The sequence below is a fragment of the Notolepis coatsorum genome, assembly GCF_963971535.1.
Source record: "Notolepis coatsorum genome assembly, chromosome: 17".
NCBI classification, from domain to species: Eukaryota; Metazoa; Chordata; class Actinopteri; order Aulopiformes; family Paralepididae; genus Notolepis; species Notolepis coatsorum.
The window spans coordinates 71,649,617-71,669,025 of record NC_140181.1 but is presented as its reverse complement, the minus strand read 5'-3'; the positions used below and the strand labels follow the sequence as shown (position 1 = coordinate 71,669,025).

The following is a 19,409-nucleotide window of genomic DNA, read 5'->3' as shown; positions in this document are numbered from 1 at the left end:
GGAGGAGGGAGGCGGGGCCCGCTGCGTGTTACAGGGAGATGCTTCCAGGCACTTGAGAGGTGCGAACACAGAGAGAGCGCTCTGCTCTCATCAAGCATTACACTGCTATCTTAACGTTAGCAAGCTAAGCATCTGCATAGCGCGACCCGTGTAACGTTAAGTAACTTGTGTTCGGCGGGGAAAGACCGTTCCATTTGTAACACAACTACAAAGAATAACATCCAAATCCGATCCCGATGCGCATTTCCTTCATTCCACAGCGCTGAGCGCGCAACGTATTTCATTGATCGATCTGGCCAGAGCCTATACTCAGAAACGTTGCGTGTGTGGGGTTTTTCATCAATTTGAAACAAGCCTCTTGACTGTTGGAATTAGGGATGTTAAAAATAAAATATCTAATAATATTATTCAATATTAGACATTCATTGATCCAGAGGCAACCCGTTATTCGTCTGCTATTTGTAGATGTATCAAGAAAACAACACAACTTGCCCTCAGGGACAATAATATTTAATCTATTTAGATAGAGTATGTATGTATTATTTACAGATAATTGAAGGTACGTACCTCAAAACATGAAACCAAGCCATGATGTCACACATCGTGTGTGTGTGTTACTTGAACAATTGTCACTGTGCTCCTAAATTTCTGTGTGCTCCTAAATTTGTATTTAGATTTTATTTATTAACATTTTATTTAGGAGCACATGTGCTCCTTGGGAAAAAGGTTAGCGTAGAGCCCTATATATGGAGACATTAACATTACGTTATCAAACATAGGGATGAAGACTGTAAAAAAAAGTGTCAACAATGTTTTATAATCTTTATGTTAATTTTCATTATAAAAATATTGTGCCCCCGAAATACAAAAAAAAGCCCCCGAAAAGCAATTAAGGGGGGCAAAAAAAGCCCTTGAAAAAAAATGTTAATTTCTAAACCTGATCTGCAGTGTGTCTCGAATCATAACATCCATTCACTATCAAATAATATGCATATGTGGTATTGAATCTTGGTCGGTGTGTGTGTCCTCAGTGCTCGAGTCCTGTTTGGTGTGTAAGATCTCGTTATTTGAATCCTGGCTGGTCTGGTTGATCTCGGCGCTCGGCTCCCGGTTGGTGTGTGTGGCCTCAATGCTCGCATCCCGGACGGTCCGGGCCACCCCGGCGCCCGAGTCCTGGTTGGTCCGGTTGTATCCAGCGTCTCTTTGTCCCTCTTTTGGGGGTCGTCCGTTCCACTTCTCCCGAACTAGCCTCCATGCTCCTCTGAATATTCTGTATTGCATCGAGTCCAGTCTGCATGTTGGTTTGCACGTTAGCATCGTTAGCATTCTGTATGGCTTCTGGCCTGATCCGGATGCTAGCTTGCATATTCATCGTGTTAGCTTCCATGTTAGCTTGTAGCCTCGTCTCCAGCCTCGCTGTTGTGTTGTCTAACGTTTTTATTTCTTTTGAATTAGCCTCCATGTTCCTCTGAATATTCTGTATTGCATTGAGTCCAGCCTGCGTGTTGATTTGCATGTTAGCATCATTAGCATTCTGTATTGCTTCTAGCCTGATCCGAATGCTAGCTTGCATATTCATCGTGTTAGCTTCCATGTTAGCTTGTAGCTCCGTCTCCAGCCAGACCTCGCTGTGGTCTCACGTTATACTTGTTGCATCATCTCCTCGTGTTGTACCTCTCCCTTTGTCGTATTTTCTTTGTCGGGGTGGGGGTCACTCTTCTCTCACTTCTCCTCGAGTTTTGTGCACTGGATCTTGTCGTCTTTTTTTTTATCTTCGAGTTGTTACTTTTTATCGTGTTTTATAACTTTGTATTACCTTTCTTGAATTTTGGACCGGGAGCTCTGTTCTGCAGCTGCTCACCCGCTCTGTTCTGCAGCTGCTCACCCGACCTTAGAGGTCAGCGGTTCAAGGTTTACTTTTCCACCACTGCAATTGCTCCCGTTGAGCAGGTTGGCACCTTGCATGGTTGCCTCCGCCATTGGTGTGTGAATGTGTGAGTGTATGGGTGAATGTGAGGGAACATTAACACATTGAGTGCCAGCCACGAGAAATCTCGTGATTTCATGCCATGCGTTGAGTGCCAGGGATGAGAAATCTTATTTAATCGTTATTGAATCTAGCCTCACGTTATCATTGGGACTGTCTATGAGCTCGAATAGGGAAAATACCGCCCCCTATCGTCTCCCGGATGGTAATGCACCCATTGGATTGGACTCAATGGAAATTCATGGGGGAAAAACCCCCGGAATCCACATTTTACTTCTCAGGCATGTAACCGGAGACGATTGGATTCATTGTGGACCCTCAGAGCAGCATGGAATATGTGTTTCGAGTACCTAACGTTGGATCAATAAACGCGATCGATATTTGGAATGGCGATCAGGAATAGACCTATCTCAAACCCTGCCCTCTTTTCTTGATCCTCCAATCACAACTGTCGCTTACCTCGGACAAACTGTTTGTCCGAGGTAAGCGACAGTTGTGATTGGAGGATCAAGAAAAGAGGGCAGGGTTTGAGATAGGTCCATTGGAATAATCTTTTTGCAGAACATCTGATGTGAGGTAAGGAATCTAATACCAGTCTTGGGGTAATCGGATGTATTTTTCACATATCTCAACGTGTCTGTGTGTGTATGTGCGTGTATGACGTTAGCGCTGACCAGGTCATAAATAATAGATTTTTCAGCCCGCTTCTCTAGCGTGCATAAGTACACATATACTATCGTTAATCAAGCGTTTATTTGAAAACTATTCATAAATCAGCCGGAAAATGACAACGTGTTGTGTGTATTCCAGTAAAGAGCTATTATCACGGAATCTTTTTTTTTTCCTAGACATTTTCCAAAACTTCAGTTTTTCAAAACGGTATAAAACGGAAATGTACCAATGAAAAAAAACAATCCGTTTTGTACATGTTGACTGCAAGCAAGTCATTGATAAGCGACGGGCGTATTAGACACATAGCCATAATATAGAAATAGCTCCGTGAAAATCATGAAATATCGGAAAATCAGTCCAAAAAGGCTGGCATTCAAGCGATAAATCGTGTGCCCCCTGCTGGCACTCAAAGTGTTAAACGCACCACTAGTGTTAGCCTTTTCACACCGCCAGGGCTCTGGTTGACCTGTCGTACAGAACTTGTAAGTCGCTTTGGATAAAAGCATCAGCTAAATGACTAACTGTAAATTTAAATGGTTCAAGCTCTAGCTCCGTTCTGGACCCTCTGAACCTTGGTGCTCTCTGGCAAACCAGCCTGCGTTTACACCTATTTAAGCAGAACCAACATTCCACCGTCTCCGTCATCAACGGGGGGCGTTACTCAGGCGGAGATAACATAATGCGTGGAGAAAGGCTTAGCGAGCCTCAACGCGCATGCACGCACTGACACTGTATACGTTTGAAATTAATCGTTCCAGCAAAGTAGGCTTCTATTATTCGAATTACTTGTTTTAATGGGTATCATAGTAGTAAGTCCTACTGTAGAACATGACATATTAGCATGACATCTGATTTATTAATGCCAATACTGGACGACAAGCGCAATTGGCACTTGACAAGTGTAAATGATGGATTAGTCACTCACAGTTAACGTCGGACCGTTTAGCTCAAATGATTAGTGCGCTGCCTGTGGATCCTATGGTCCGAGGTTCAAACCTCTCGGTTACAAATTATTATTTCTTTTTTAACGTTAATTCATTTATCCACTCTGGTTGGATGGTGTATTGTACTTGTGCTGTATAATGACAATACATTTTAATCGAATCTCATTTTGAAATCGCTATCTGTTGAGTGGATCAGCATGGTGCAATGCCACACCTCCGAAGCTGTTTTGCACATTCTGCCACTGTCGTGTCCATAGGCAGCGTAGCCTACATTATACATGTATAATGTATTGTCATTATACAGCACAAGTACAATACACCATCCAACCATCCATCTGTCTTCTTGAGAAAATACCATGTTCTGCAATAAAAATTATTGAAGTGAGATGAACAGACTGAACTTTATTTTATTAGATAAAACATGTTGACAAAGTTTTACTTTGCAGTTGAAAAAGGGTAATAAATGGCAATATTAAATATCGCAATACTCAGCATATCGCAATATATTTAGTATCGCAATACTATTGTATCGTGACTAGGGATGGGTACCGAATTCGGTACTTTTGAGGTACCGAACCGAAACACGTCGGTACTACCGAGTATCGAATCAAGTGAGAAACCGAATTTTTTTTTTTTTTTTTTTTTTTTTCATGTCAACGTTCACACGCACAATATATGCTTACCTAGGATTTGACTTGATTCAACAACAAAGCAGTCGGAGCAATGACAAGCCGAAAACTGTCGAAATTGTAGTTATTTGAAGTTTGGATTTTTTTTTTACGACTGATGTAGGTAAATAAAATTTCTTGAGACTAAAGTACCGAAAAAAGGTACCGTTGGGTACCGGTATCGATTCACAGGTACCGGTATCGGTTCAAATGTGAAAGGTACCCATCCCTAATCGTGACTCAAGTATCGTGATAGTATCGTGAGGCCTCTGGTGATTCCCACCCCTATACAGTGTGCGTGTGTGCTTTTGTGTGTGCGCTCGTGCGTTGAGGCTCGCTAAGCCTTTCTCCACGCATTTCTGGAGCATTTCTTCATCCACTCTGGTTGAATGGTGTATTGTACTTGTGCTGTATCATAACAATACATTTGAATCTAATCTTGTTTTGAGATCAGTCGCAAATTGCTTCCTGTTGAATGGATCGGTTGAGTGCAATGCTGACTCTACTTTCCCCCGTTTACTCGTCTTCACAGCCTAGAATATGACACGCCCACTGATGATGTCACGGTTTGCGAGGAAAAAACAACAATTTTTCGGTGCCAGCTGAGCACTGATTTGTCACGTTCTGAACCAATTAATCCCGGTGTGAATGCGCCGGCCGGTGCGAGATTACGTTCGGGAACCGGCTCCAGCACGGAGCCAGGCCGGTGTGAAAGGCCTATGTGTGACAGGCTTAGGTTACTAGGATCTAGGTTGGATATCTCATCCAGTTGCATGCACAGATGGGGCTGAAGGGGAGCTTGACTGAGCCCCTGCCCCTTTTCCCCAAGTGCCCATCCCATTTAGTCAAATATGAACACTGGGTATTGGTGGGTTAAGTGCCCTTTTTGTAGCTTGAGCCCCTGCCCCCCAATCTGTCTGTGCACGCCCTTGATCGCATCTATCATAATTCTGAAACCGAGGGTATCGTTTCTGATGCTATGGGTGGCGTAGAACATCATGTACCCCAGCACAATCTACTCCCCTCCCTCCCTCTATCAGGGCCATATATCTACCTCCTTTTCTCAGATATAGTACACTTAAAGTCAAGAGATATGGAAGTACTTATGTAGTTGCTGATTATCAACTGTGTCAGACAGAACAGGACTTTGGTTATTATGAGTTTGTAGTTTCTTTGCTTTAAGAACAAGTCTTGTCCCAAATCAATGCATGTCCTGGAACATGGAATGCGCTGCAACTGCAAAAAGAAACAAACTAAAGTCTGTTGTTGTTGTTTTTTCTTTTCTACAGATCTGCGTCTTCCTGTTCACATGCCTCTACATTGTGTCTTACCTCATACTCACCCACTTCAAGAAGAATGCAGAGTTTGTCACTGGTGAGTATGAATGTTGAGGTGCACCTTAAAGCACACGGATGACATTCGCTTTTTGGAATTTTCGTAGGCCACACCTACATTGCAAGCACATCACAGTCATCGCTGTTTTTTTTTTATCCACTTTTTCTCCCATTTTCTATTTTTCTCCCATCCCCAATTTCGTATCATCCAATTCAACCCTCCCCTGTCTCGAACGCTGTTTCTTGCCTCCCACAAGCCGGCTGCAATGTGGACTAAGTCATACATAGCACGAGTCCCCTCCGATACTCGAGGTAACGGCAGTCGCATCTTTTCACCTGCGCGGCTCGATCTTTCAGCGTCAGGGGTCTGTGCTTTGGAGGGGCGCCGCCCCCATCGCTTCCTGATTCTACTGCACAGGCGCACCAACCGACCTGTAGGAGTTGCTGTCCACAACGCCCGATCCCCACCCATCAGTTTCCCACCCCCTAATACTGCCAATGTGTATTAGTACGGACGACCAGCTAAACTGAAAGCAATGTGGAGCGCTGGGCTCGAACAGGCGAACCCAGCGTCTCCAGTATTCGTGGTGAGCGCCTTGCCCACTGCACCACGTAGCCGCCCACCCTACTCTGTTTTTAGAGTAAACTAAGGCGGCGGTTACACCTTTCGTTTCATTTTCGTTTCATTGTAGATGAGTTTCGCCGCAACGTGGCAGCCTTGAGTCACACTTTTGTTTTTGTCACCTGGGAACAGTGATGTAGTACACTGCCAAAGCAGTAGGTGGCAGTAGGTGGCGAACATGAAGGCAATTTCAACCAATCAGAACTTGAATGTGCTGCCAATACACTTCCTGCAAAGAACATGTCAACAAAGCCGGGCTCCTATGGGCGCCACCATCTTTGTCTATTTTACCCAATGCAGCAATTCTTTTTCAGCAAAGTCTAATAAAAGTGCAATAAACAAAACGGATACATTCACTGTGTGTTCTGCCTGTCATTTGTTGATGAAACAAAACTAACATCAACACAAGTGACCACCAAGAGCGGATAGTTTAGTCTAAAAAAAGATCGGTAGCTACAGTTAGCTGCATGCTAACGTCAATGGAATATGCCATTATAACAATATAGCATTGTGGCTAGAAGCTAACGTTAGCTCACGCTAGTTAGCCAGCACCAAACTGATGATATCGGGAACTATCAGTAGTTAGATAACATTAGAGACAACGCTGTGTGTATTAAACAAAGGTGAATAGATGACTGGGCCATTTTGTTTAATGCTTGTTAAGTTGAAAGAGGAGCTTGAGCTAACAGGGTATGATAGCTAACGCTAGCTCATGTTAGCCAGCTGCAGTGCTCATGCAATCGGTAAGGCTAGCAGAATGAATGGATGTAAACTTTATTTAACATATTGCATAATGGGTACAATACAATACGGCTCAATACAAACAATTGTTAAGGGAATGCAGACTGTTGTAGCTTGGACTGGGGTCCTTATAACAATAACTTGACAACACATGGTAGCTGCAGCTATTTGGGACACGGAGACGGAGCTATGTCCCAAACACACACACACACACACACTGTTGTCACCGGAAGGGCACGCAGATGGTATCTACTGCGCATGGGCGTTTTCGCAACAACGGCTCCGTGCAGACTACACGGCTGTTGTTGGCTGGCGCGTTTTTTAGGGGTTCTCCAAAACGCAAACACAATTTAGCGTTTCAGCCGTATCCACCAAAAAACGCCAAAAAACGCATTTCTGTGTAAAAGGGACATGAAACGTTTTCAAAAACGTATAAAAACGAGCACAAAAACACTCTGTGTAACCCCTGCATAAGTGTTCATGGTGGAGGAAATTATAGGCTTTTGTTTTGGCTTTGATTGCAGGTTCAGTACATTAGCTACCCCCCGTAGGAAGCACTCGGAAGTAGGCAGTACACTGAACACGGGTTATAAACCTCACGTACTTGTTAGCAGACCATTCTGATTGCCATCTTATAACTTGCATTTGTTGCATAGATAATCTACACAGTATCAGTTTAAGTTGAACTCCTGGGTGCCTGTGTCTGCATGTAATGGGGGGGGGTTGTTCGTGTTTACCTTAACATACTGTACATGTATGTGCGCCTATCTCCTGGCTGTGGACTCTGGACTCTTAACCAGAACATAACCCGCCAAATAGTAAGAAGAGGCAGTTATGTAACGTGTAGCCATGACCTCAGACCGGCCGCTGTGGGTCAGGATGGCGGAGGAGGGGCAGTGGAGGAATGTTCCTGCAAAGATAAATACGCTCAAAGTCATACCTGGCCCAGGGCCCCTCTGCTCAGACAAAACCCTCTCAAAGATGTCTCCGTTTGCCTTTAATTCGCGGCTGAATGTCTGCTCAGAGCTCGTTTTTAGGGATGTTGTTGTTGACACTGGATGGCAGCGTAGTAGAACATCATGTAACCAACATCTTGTTTTTCTTTTGTGCTCCAGTTCATTTGAGGGTCTGCATCTCGTTAGCACTTCAAAGTCACACATGTGACTACTCTCTCACCGTATCCTATGTGTCTCTAGCAAACAAGTAAACCTAGTGTAGTTGCGAATATTCACTTATTTAAAATATGTGAACGCGTTCCTGCGCGATTTGGTTTTGAAAGTTATGTAATGAGTCATTATTGGAAGCAGCTGTAGCTCCTCCAACAAGCCGGTCTCTATGAGGACCTGGCTGTCTGGGGGAGAGCCAGTTGGTTTATTAGGCTCTCAAACAGGCGTTCGTTAGAAACCTGCTTTACATTAACGTTAGTCCTCTGGCGTTGATGTCCTCAGTTTATCACCCAAGAGCAGTGCCTCAGGGGTAAATAGAAATTGTGCAATACGACAACACTACTCTAGCTGTAGCTGATTGGTCATAAATCAACACTCTGTAACAGTGACATCAGTAACTGGTTCCTCTTCATTTGGAGCCTTTCTCAAGCAGTGTACCAACACGTTTATATACGTGTATAAAGCATACGCTCTGGGAAAACATCTCAAGACCCAAATGAGAACATACTGAATGTTCTTAAAAAAACATTTGGACATTTTGTTGACTGAAGAGGCCTCCCAGGGTGGTGCAGTGTGGGCACTGTTGCCTCACAGAAAGAAGGCTCTGGGTTCAAACCCCAGCAGGGGGGGGGAGTTTGCCTGTTTGCTCCGGGTACTCTAGTTTCCCCCACACTATTTGATATATAAAATAAATAAATAAAAAGACATGCATGCTAGGTACTCCTGCCATCGCCCTTGACCAAGGTACTGGCATTAGAACTGGAGTTGGTCCCCGGGTGCCGCACTGTGTGGCTGCCCACTGCTCCTAAATATAGTTAGGATGGGTCCGATGCAGAGGACGAATTTCCCCCAAGGGGATTAATAAAATTACTTCTTCTTTAGTTTTTCCCCAAATCCCGTTTTTTTAATACATTTCCTCTCCACAGTTTAAACCAGACACTAGCTGATTACATTGCTAGTCTTGGTTAGTTTCAGCTGGACACTGGAAGTGCAGTATGTGAACATTGTGTTCTGAACATACCTCCCCTCCCATCTCCCCCTTTCTGATATCAGCAATGCTTTTTCTGTTCCACCTCGTGTCGGGCTGCATTTTTTTCACTGCATTTCCCACATTTCTCAAGAACGGCGTATCCATCCACACGTTTCTTGTCTCTCCCTCTGACCTGAGGCGAAAACTGACACAGAAACCTGTCCTGTTCAGAGTCAGGGTCAGAGTGATCCACTCTTAATGGTTGGGTGGGTCAGAGTGATCCATTTTTTCAAAGGTCTTTACTCAATTCTTCAGATTCCCATGGCTGCTTTGTGGCAACACATACTAGCAAGATGCCTTTCTCTATAAACATAAGATGGTTTACAAAAGTGAACACCGCTGAATGATATGCTTGTGTAAACGGAAATGCTTGTAATCTCACCTTGTTTTCTCTGCTCTCTTTTCAGATGACATTGAAGATGCAACTGTCAATAAAATTGCGTAAGTTAAATTTACTCTAATGATTAACTAAAATCAGCTGACCCCCAGCCAGCACCCACGGCGATCAGAATGTCTGCCTGAGTGCTGGTACCTGAGATAACATGACAACATGAGGGGAGGTGGCTTGTGGCCATTTGGCTGGTGTTTTATTTGTCCTGTTCTGTGGGTGGGTGTGTTTGTATGCTACACCCTGACCTTTGTCCTTACACGCTGGCATTCTGTTGACGCCCCCCCCCCCCCCCCCCCTACTACGTCCCTAGCATGCTTCCCAGGCTGTATTGGTCAACTAAATGTTTAACAGTCAAACCCATACTAACGAATACAGTTACAGTACTAATACTCATAGGATTTGATCAACTAAATTGACAAATTAATTTAATTGACGTCTAAAACGGCTTCAAAGTCTTTATTTGTCACGCACACATCATACAAGTACGATGTCGGTGAACTGTTTCTTTTTTTTAAACTTTGACCAGTCAGCTGGTTCTTTTAGCGTTTATCGCTTTTTTCTGGTCAAGCATGACCGACAGAAACAGGTTGAATGGGGTATAGATCGGGGGAAAGACACTCTGAGAAAATACGGCGAGTCCGGGAGTCGAACTCGTGTACCCCAGATCCGTGATGCGCACGGTTGTCCCAGACGCCGAAATAGCGTCCGAGGTACGCGGTGAGCTACTGGAGCTCCCCCTCTGTGAACTGTTTCTTCTGTAACCCCCACCCCCCAGATAAAAGATGGAAATAAAGGGATAAAATCTAATGGAAACTCTTCAATAAAAGACTCAATAAGCCTCAATAGCAATAGAGAACTCAATAGACTCTGTAAACTTAAGAGAACGCAATAAAACTTAAAAGAAATCTTTGAAAACCCTCACCATAACTCTAAATTAAACAGCTTTGAGTAATGGTATGAGCAGCATGGAATTGACAATACGCAACGTGTCTCACATTGCCATTAAGGAATGCAGTCATTCTGAAGTCTGCCTTTTTAAAATCCAGTACTTTATTAAAAACCATATTACCGTGATGCTAGTGTGTGGCATGTGTTTCATTCTCCCCTCATCCACCTTTCCCTACGCTCTCACACCTGAGGGCCACCCTAGCACCTGCTAATCCACCTTTCCCTACGCTCTCACACCTGAGGGCCACCCTAGCACCTGCTAATCCACCTTTCCCTACGCTCTCACACCTGAGGGCCACCCTAGCACCTGCTAATCCACCTTTCCCTACGCTCTCACACCTGAGGGCACCCACGTCAAACTGCCAGTTTGTCCCATATCTTCTCTGCTCTCTTTCGCGATCTCGCTTCAATAAATATTGTAGACTTAATGATGTGTCTTGTGTTGTCGTTGGTGTAAGCCTGAACTTGTGAAACAACTATTTCAGCATGAAAAAAAACAAGACAAACCGTAACTAACAAATATCAACCCTGATGACCGATTAATTAACTAAGCAGCCCCACTCAGTCTCTCTCTCTCTCTCTCTCTCTCTCTCTCCAGGCTGTGGTTATGCACGTTCACCCTCTCCGTGGCCGTGTGCGCCGTGCTCCTGCTCCCCATGTCGATCCTGTCCAACGAGGTGCTGCTCACGTTCCCACAGAGCTACTACATGCAGTGGCTCAACGGATCACTCCTCCACGGTACTTGTTCCGCCAAATCCTGCACAGACCCAGGCCCTATATACCCCGTGTTCCCATAGGCCCTATATACCCCGTGTTCCCACAGGCCCTATATACCCCGTGTTCCCACAGGCCCTATATACCCCGTGTTTCCACAGGCCCTATATACCTTGTGTTCCCACAGGCCCTATATACCCCGTGTTCCCACAGGCCCTATATACCCCGTGTTCCCACAGGCCCTATATACCCTGTGTTCCAACAGGCCCTATATACCCTGTGTTCCCACATGCCCTATATACCCTGTGTTCCCACAGGCCCTATATACCCTGTGTTCCCACAGGCCCTATATACCCCGTGTTCCCACAGGCCCTATATACCCCGTGTTCCCACAGGCCCTATATACCCCGTGTTCCCACAGGCCCTATATACCCTGTGTTCCCACAGGCCCTATATACCCTGTGTTCCCACAGGCCCTATATACCCCGTGTTCCCACAGGCCCTATATACCCCGTGTTCCCACAGGCCCTATATATACCGTGTTCCCACAGGCCCTATATACCCCGTGTTCCCACAGGCCCTATATACCCTGTGTTCCAACAGGCCCTATATACCCTGTGTTCCCACAGGCCCTATATACCCCGTGTTCCCACAGGCCCTATATACCCTGTGTTCCCACAGACGCACTGCGTCCCAGAATGCACAGCAGTGTGGATTTACTCATCTACTGGAGTTGCAGGCAGTCGTATAATAATCTCCCAAGTCAATGCTACCCTTGTATGTAGTAGGGAGAGATGATTATTATGGATAGAGTACCCTGTGATGATGTTAACTGTGTGTGGTGTTGTGTGTTCGGAAAAAAGTGAGTCTCTTGTGCCGTTTACCCTCACGTAGGCCTTTTAGTGAAGGTCAAAAGGAAATGAATTCCACCAGGGAAACATCCTGAAAGCACACAGGCGGGTTTCCCCCGTCTCTTCCAGTGTGTTGACGTCTGCCCAGGTGTTACAGTGTAGCCGGATATCTGCTGTCGAGCTATATTGCACAGCAATGCTACGCCTCACTGTGGCCGAACAGTGGAACTGCTCTTAATAGTTCACCCCACATGCAAGGTTTGGACTGGAATGAACCCTTGGACTGAAATGTGATGTTTTTCTCCCCGTCAGGCTTGTGGAACCTAGTGTTTCTCTTCTCCAACTTATCCCTGGTCTTCCTCATGCCTTTCGCCTACTTCTTCACGGAGTCTGAGGGATTTGCAGGCTCCAAAAAGGTACTGTTTTTTATTTTATAATTTCTTTACTTTGCATACAACAAGTAAATATTTGTACCGTACCCTAGTATCTGCATATATGTGTTGGGAATATTTTCAAAAGAATGTGAACCCATCACAAGTTCCTTCCCTCAACATATCGCACACATCTGCTAATCTTGTGTGTTTGATCTTTATTTTGTGATATACTTGTTAATTTGTTGTATCCAAGGAAAGTAATCATGTCAGTGATTACTCCTCTTCTGTGGAGAAGGTCCATTTATGTGGCGTTACTGTATGTTGGAATGTCATTGCGAACATGAAGAGAGTAGTGGCAGTAGGGCGTAGCTTAGTACCAGTAAAGTACAGCCTCCACTGTAACCCACTGCATCTTGTAAATCATATTGAAAGTCCCACCTAAATGAACTACACTGCACAACGCAACTGGACTGCACACAATGCAAACGCACAGTGGGCACAAAGGTGCTTCATTTACACCTACGTGCTGTTGAAAATCCACTCTATCATAATCACCTTCAAACCCATTGGAATGTCATTATTCATCAGAGCATATATTTAGCATTTTTTGATTATATTTTAGATTATTAGATTATATATTGCATATATTTAGATTTTTATTTGGATTATATATTAGATTTAGATTATATATTGTAGGGCAATATAACTGAGAGGGCATACATATCCTCATCTCGCACCTTGTTGCCCATATGCGCATGTCCAGAGTTAATTATATTGACTACACTGCCTTTTTATTCTATTTTTATTTTTACTTCTCCACTGTACTATAATTCTGTGACCTGTACCTGTATATCTTCTACTACCTGTACCTCTCCTCCCCCATGCTGCTATGATGCCTGAATTTCCCCAAGGGGATCAATAAAGGAATATCTTATCTTATCTTATTCCTCATCCGCCGTGTCTTTCCACCATGCCCCGTCGGGACGATTGGACGCCGGTGCTTGTGTGTTCAGGGGGTGATGGCGCGGGTGTATGAGGCGGTGGTGCTGCTGGTGCTGCTGGCTCTGCTGGTGCTGGGCATGGTGTGGGTGGCTACAGCCGCCCTCCACCATAACATGGCCAGAGAGAGCCTCTATGGTGAGTTGACCGTGATGCCAGAGGGCACTTTTCATTCAGGATTAGTAGACTGAAGGGTTGAATTGTTTTGACACTCATCACGCTCTTTCTCTATCTCTCCATCTCTCTCCTCTCATTGGCAGATCTGTGGGAGTACTACCTGCCTTACCTGTACTCTGGCATCTCTCTGTTTGGAGTGCTGATGCTCTTGCGTAAGTACATCTCAACCCCTTGATGGCCGCAGAGAGAAGAGGTTCCCATCGTGGCCCACCTCTTCTTTTTGATTTGAAAAATAAGACTTGCCGTCTGTGTCGTCATGTTTTTCTCATGATGTGCTGTCCTCTCGCTTGTTTCCAGTATGCACCCCCTTCGGGTTGTCCCGCATGTTCAGTGTCACCGGCAGTCTATTGGTCAGACCACGGGTGAGTGACTCATCTGCCTTTTCGTTATTGTAGGAATTGACCCCATCTCCAACCCCGCCCTGTTATCCTCTGCTTACAAAATGACGACGGCGGGGTTTGAGATGGTGTCAATTGTCATCTCAAACAGCCTTCCCACATTAGGTTATTTCCATCAGCGTTGTTTCATGTGGTTCTAAAATGTATTCGTTAATGACTGTCCCTCATCCCTCACCTCCTCAGCTGTGGGAGAACGTGGAGGAGACTCTGAGCTGCACATCGTTCGAGGAGGCCTCACTGTCCAGGAAACTCAGACGTGAGTGGTTCCACTGAGGATTGATTGATTGAATTTATTTGATCATTCATAAAAGATGCATGTAAAACTGCCCAGCAGGAATACATACATAAATTTAAATGGTGGGCAGTTGGCTGGCAGAAACGGTATGGCTACTCTGAAGCCCAAATACAAAAACAAACTATACAATTTCACTACATTAAACGAGTAAAAGCCAAATACACAATCAAATTAAATTAATCTACAGCATTGCCTTTAGTCCGTCTAATTAATAATAAAATCAAAGATCCATCTGTAACCACACATTACACATCAGTTTAAACACTCATCCTATCCTTCCTCGCTTCTATGAGAATCCCATAGAGGCAGACGCCAACCACTTTTTAAAAGCGCTCTTAAGGACACACTTGACTTGTTGTTCTCTCATGCATTCGAGTAATTTTTAGCAGGGTTTTGTGTCTGCTGTTGTTAACCCCACGTTGCCTGCGCAGGTGGCGGTTCGTCATGCTGGGTCAATCTGAACATGGAGGTGATGAGTAAGGAGTTTGTAACGGTCCAGAACAACCGCATCGCCCTGGGTAAGACTGACTCGGTGCCACGGTCGCTTCCTCTCATTACAAATATCTAGTAGACCGACACAATCTCATCTCTCTCGATTATTTTGTTGTCGTTCCCCCCCCCCCCCCCCCATAGAGATGCGTAGGAAAGCGTCTCCATTGCAACGAAACCTGGGCTACCCACTGGCCATGCTGCTGCTCCTCGCTCTCACGGTACAGTTGGGCTTCTCCTTCCACATTGATGGAATCAGCATGTCTAGTTTGTGTTGTGACGGTGTAATGAGGCCATTTCACGTGTCCTTCAGGTGGTGTGTGTGCTGATGGTGTGTTTCAACGTGCTGGAGCTGCTGTTTGATGAGACCGCCATGCCTAGAGGAATGGAGGTGAGTGATGCACCAAGGTCTAGAAGATTAACCCTTCAGACCTATATAGATTAAAGGCCCGCCTGGTTCTGGACACATTTTGCCTAATGGTCTTTTACCATAGGGTTTTATCAAGTTCACATGGTTCCACTTATTCAATTGGTCTGACTGACGGGAGCAGAGTTGAGCGTAATTAAATGAGATCGGAGTTTTTACATTTGAGGAAAAACAAGGAAAAAAGTTATGGGTATAAAACTGTGCCTAATGCAAAACTACATATTTCCAGGAAAGGGTTAATTGCATTTCAAGCCCAGCATCTGGAGTGACGAAATCAAAACAACAGACTAGGGATGCCCCGATCGATCAGCGATCGGTATCGGCCGATATTCAGTATAAATATGAGATCGGTGAATTCCGATAATGCTTTATTTCCGCCGATCATGAAAACCGATCGAAAAACATGATCCAATTCTTAGCGGAGTTCTCACTCGCTGACTTCTCTCTCAGACACACAGCTGCTGCAGCGCACTCCCCCTCCTCCTCCCCCTCCCAGACCTGTGTCAACAGAGGCTCCAGCAATAGTCTGCTCTAGTGCATGCAACCTCTGTGAGCTAACGTTAGCTACCTAGCTAACGTTACTGTTTAAACAAAATGACCCAGTCAACTATTCACTTTTAGTTTAATACATGAGGCATTGTCTAACGTTATCTAGCTGGCTAGCTACTGATGGCTCCTGATATCAACAAATGCTCCAGCAATAGTCGAGTGCATGATACCTCCGTTAGCTAGGTAGCTAACGTTAGCTCACTGTTTAAATGAAATGTCCCAGTAAACTAAATAGTTCACTGAGGTGTTGTCTTAACGTTATCTAGCTGGCTAGCTACTGATATCAACAAATGCTCCAGCAATAGTCGAGTGCATGATACCTCCGTTAGCTAGGTAGCTCACGTTAGCTCACTGTTTAAATGAAATGTCCCAGTAAACTAAATAGTTCACTGAGGCGTTGTCTTAACGTTATCTAGCCGGCTAGCAGTAGCTACAGATAGCTCCTGATATCAATGTCTTGTTATAACATTGATTCAATGCGTATTCGAGCCCCTGGCTTGCATCGCAGTCACGAAAGGGGCTAGCTGAGGGCATGCTGAATGTGATTTGACCTAAGCAGAGTATACACACACAGACAGTGGAGCTGTTTGCAGATAGCGAGCAAAGTGTATATATATATATTTGTTTTTTATATAAAACCAAAATCTGTATTTGCCGATATGGCTCATAGACGATCGGTGATCGGTATCGGTGGCAAAAAACGTGATCGGGGCATCCCTACAACAGACATAATATACTATATTGGAATGATCTACTCATTACCTCACTTGTTTGTTTTAAACACCATAGTTGTGCTCTTGTGATTCGTCGAAGATTGGCGAGGCTTATCTTCACTCATGGGTAGACTAGTTACCATGGAAATTAGTAAAGATTACGATATAAAACATTTACCTTTTTTTATTGGTTGTAACGGTATAAGAGATCTATACCTCTGTCAAATATTATGAACCAACCTACACAATAAGGCAGGGTTTCCGTTAGCCGGTAATTACCGGTATTTGACCGGCAAAATCTGTTGAAGTCCGACATATTTAATCTCTCCGGTCTTAATGTCCGGTGAAAATAATTCCCTCTAAGCACAATTTGATTATTTGAATTGTATTAAAATAGGCTAAAATTAGAAGATGCAGCACATACCTGCTTGCAGGTAGATCGGTCTACATATAACGTATGTGCATCAGGGATATATATGCACAATGTATAGTAATTTTTTTTTTTTTTGTAAGTGCTTTTTTAATTTCCATGTCAGTTGTTAATGTGTTTGTATGAGTCTCTTACATGTTTTGTATGTTGTTACAAAAAAGAAAAAGACGAATCTTGGATGTTGCATATTATGCTGTGGAAAGATGTATTTTGAATATTGGAAAGATTTGTGCAAAAATATCAATAATATTTAAAAAATATTTATATTTATAAAAGAAATAGGCTAAAATGAAATAGCCTATGCGATGAACGAAACAATCATTACATTTGTTTCATCGTTGCTTCACCAAGCAGGTCTAATAATGACAACGATGTTGTCAGCGGGAGCTTGCTGCTAGATTTGCGACTGCATGCAGCTGCAGAGCCACAGAATCCACCATGATCCACCATCCGTGCCGGCACAGTGCAATACTCCAATTCAGCCATTGGCAATTCAGCTGTTGGGTGGGGGGCGCTGTTGAGCGGTCCCCAGATAGAGCCTGAAAACAGCTGAATCTGCTGCTCTGCAGCGCCATACTCTCGCAAATAAGTCGTTGGGAGGTGGAGAGAGTCATCACGCAAACCCACGATAATGTTGCCGTCTCTCTCTGCCAAATTTCTCAGTTCTTCGCTTGATATAATTAATACAAATGTCCAATATAACGGAATTCGTTAGCTCATAAAAATGTGATTATAATAGACTGCTGTTTATTAATGTCGGGCGACTGCCCACAGACACCTATTTGATTTAAAGTCGGCAGCAGCACGGAGTCTCAGGACTTATTTTATTTGGAATATAATGACTATACGCAAAAGTAGCCTAGTTTTAAGTTAAAATATTATAAATATACATGCCTTGAGGATGTCATTCTTTATATAGCCTGCCTATCAATTGTTTTTAAGCTCAATAAACTCTGACCGGAATTTCTCTCATTTGACCGGTAGATTTAAATCTACCGGACCCTGAGACCGGCAACAATTTTTTCTAACGGAAACCCTGCAATAAGGTAATACTTTATAAGTTTTGATCTTCAATGGGTGGCTACAGTGGAGGAACCTCATTCCCAGGTCTACATGGTTCTTCATCTGAAGAATTTAAATAACGAGCTAGAGTCACAATTGGTCCAGTAAACCAACGATGGGCCAACGGAACAGAACCAGAACCCACGTCCCCATGCAAGTCCCCTAGTCACCTTCCATGCTGTTGTAAAGGACACTTGGGCTACGTTTCATTAAGCATTTGCCAGGCCCTTCCTGACCAGCACTTGGTAATACGGAGCACTGCACACCACGCAAGTAGCCATTTGCCATTTGCTATCGAAATAGAATGCCCTTATGCAGACAACTAGGACATTTAAACCTTTAGGATGGAACAGTGAAGTAATGAGTCTGAAAATATCACTGATGGGTTGATCTTTGTCTAGGATTATTATAATTATCCTGATATTGTTTATTTACTTACACTTGTATATAGTTTGTTAAGTCATTGGTTCTCACACAGGAAAACGCAGAAGAACCGCAATGCATTCTGGTTTAAAAATGCCCCTCTCGAGTGTACGTCCATGTTGACTTGCTCCCTCTGTCCATGAAGGGTAAATCTTCACATGAGCTTTTCATAGTAATGTAGCGGTACTTAACACTATGGTTGCCAAAAACGCCTTACCACGTCATTCCCCGCCATGCTCATTCTGCCAAAGACGCCGTACCACGTCTTTGATATCAATATTTAAAAAATCTGTGATCGCAATCATATTTCTCCCCCGGAGACTTGAGATCTACTGTTGATCCCCTCTCAACTCTCCAACGGTTCAAGAGCGCCATCTGGTGGCCGATCGGCGGATCGCTCAAACCGGAAACAGGAAACGGAAGCTGGTGCTCATTCCAATTCGGTCCCATCACTCGCTAATAGTCCCAGGACTCGAGCTAGACACAATGGATAGCAATCCGTTACCAATAACTCGATAAACAACATGATTTGGACGTATATACTATTATACAACCTGGAGATGGATCGCATATTTCTACATCCCATAATAGGAATATTTCTGCTCCACGCTCATCGCCCAACGTTACGAGGAAGCTACGGTAAGATTCAGCGTTATTTTTTAACGTGTTCGATATAAACTGCTCTGATGATCATATCACCCACACTAGATGAATCATCTAACGTTGGCCACGGAATTATAAACGACCCCCCCCCCCCCCATCCGGTCAACATCAGATGATAAGTAGTAACTTCTAGAAGCACGTCCATTTGAATTTTTTTATCTTGCGCCGATTGCTATCAAACTGTATACAATCATCAATATAATGCATTTAGGGCTATAAATCACGTTCTGGAGAAAGCTGCAGAAAACGATAAAAACATACTTATACTTTAGACCGTATTTTAGTATGAATATGTGAATGAAAAAGTATAACGTTGCTACGCCCTGAACAATAGATACTTGA

At 44.0% G+C, this 19,409-nt stretch overlaps 1 protein-coding gene across 1 annotated transcript in view; it reads left to right on the top strand.

Moving 5' to 3' along the window:
• Window positions 1-19,409, top strand: part of lmbr1l (limb development membrane protein 1-like) — a 72,737-nt gene that overhangs the window by 44,453 nt on the left and 8,875 nt on the right. The window contains exons 2-12 of the mRNA XM_084333191.1: window positions 5,561-5,645; window positions 9,572-9,605; window positions 11,102-11,241; window positions 12,381-12,484; window positions 13,456-13,579; window positions 13,702-13,770; window positions 13,916-13,980; window positions 14,200-14,272; window positions 14,743-14,829; window positions 14,945-15,021; window positions 15,114-15,191. Of these exons, the coding sequence (XP_084189317.1) occupies window positions 5,561-5,645; window positions 9,572-9,605; window positions 11,102-11,241; window positions 12,381-12,484; window positions 13,456-13,579; window positions 13,702-13,770; window positions 13,916-13,980; window positions 14,200-14,272; window positions 14,743-14,829; window positions 14,945-15,021; window positions 15,114-15,191 (936 nt within the window). The remainder of the gene's footprint in view (window positions 1-5,560; window positions 5,646-9,571; window positions 9,606-11,101; window positions 11,242-12,380; window positions 12,485-13,455; window positions 13,580-13,701; window positions 13,771-13,915; window positions 13,981-14,199; window positions 14,273-14,742; window positions 14,830-14,944; window positions 15,022-15,113; window positions 15,192-19,409) is intronic.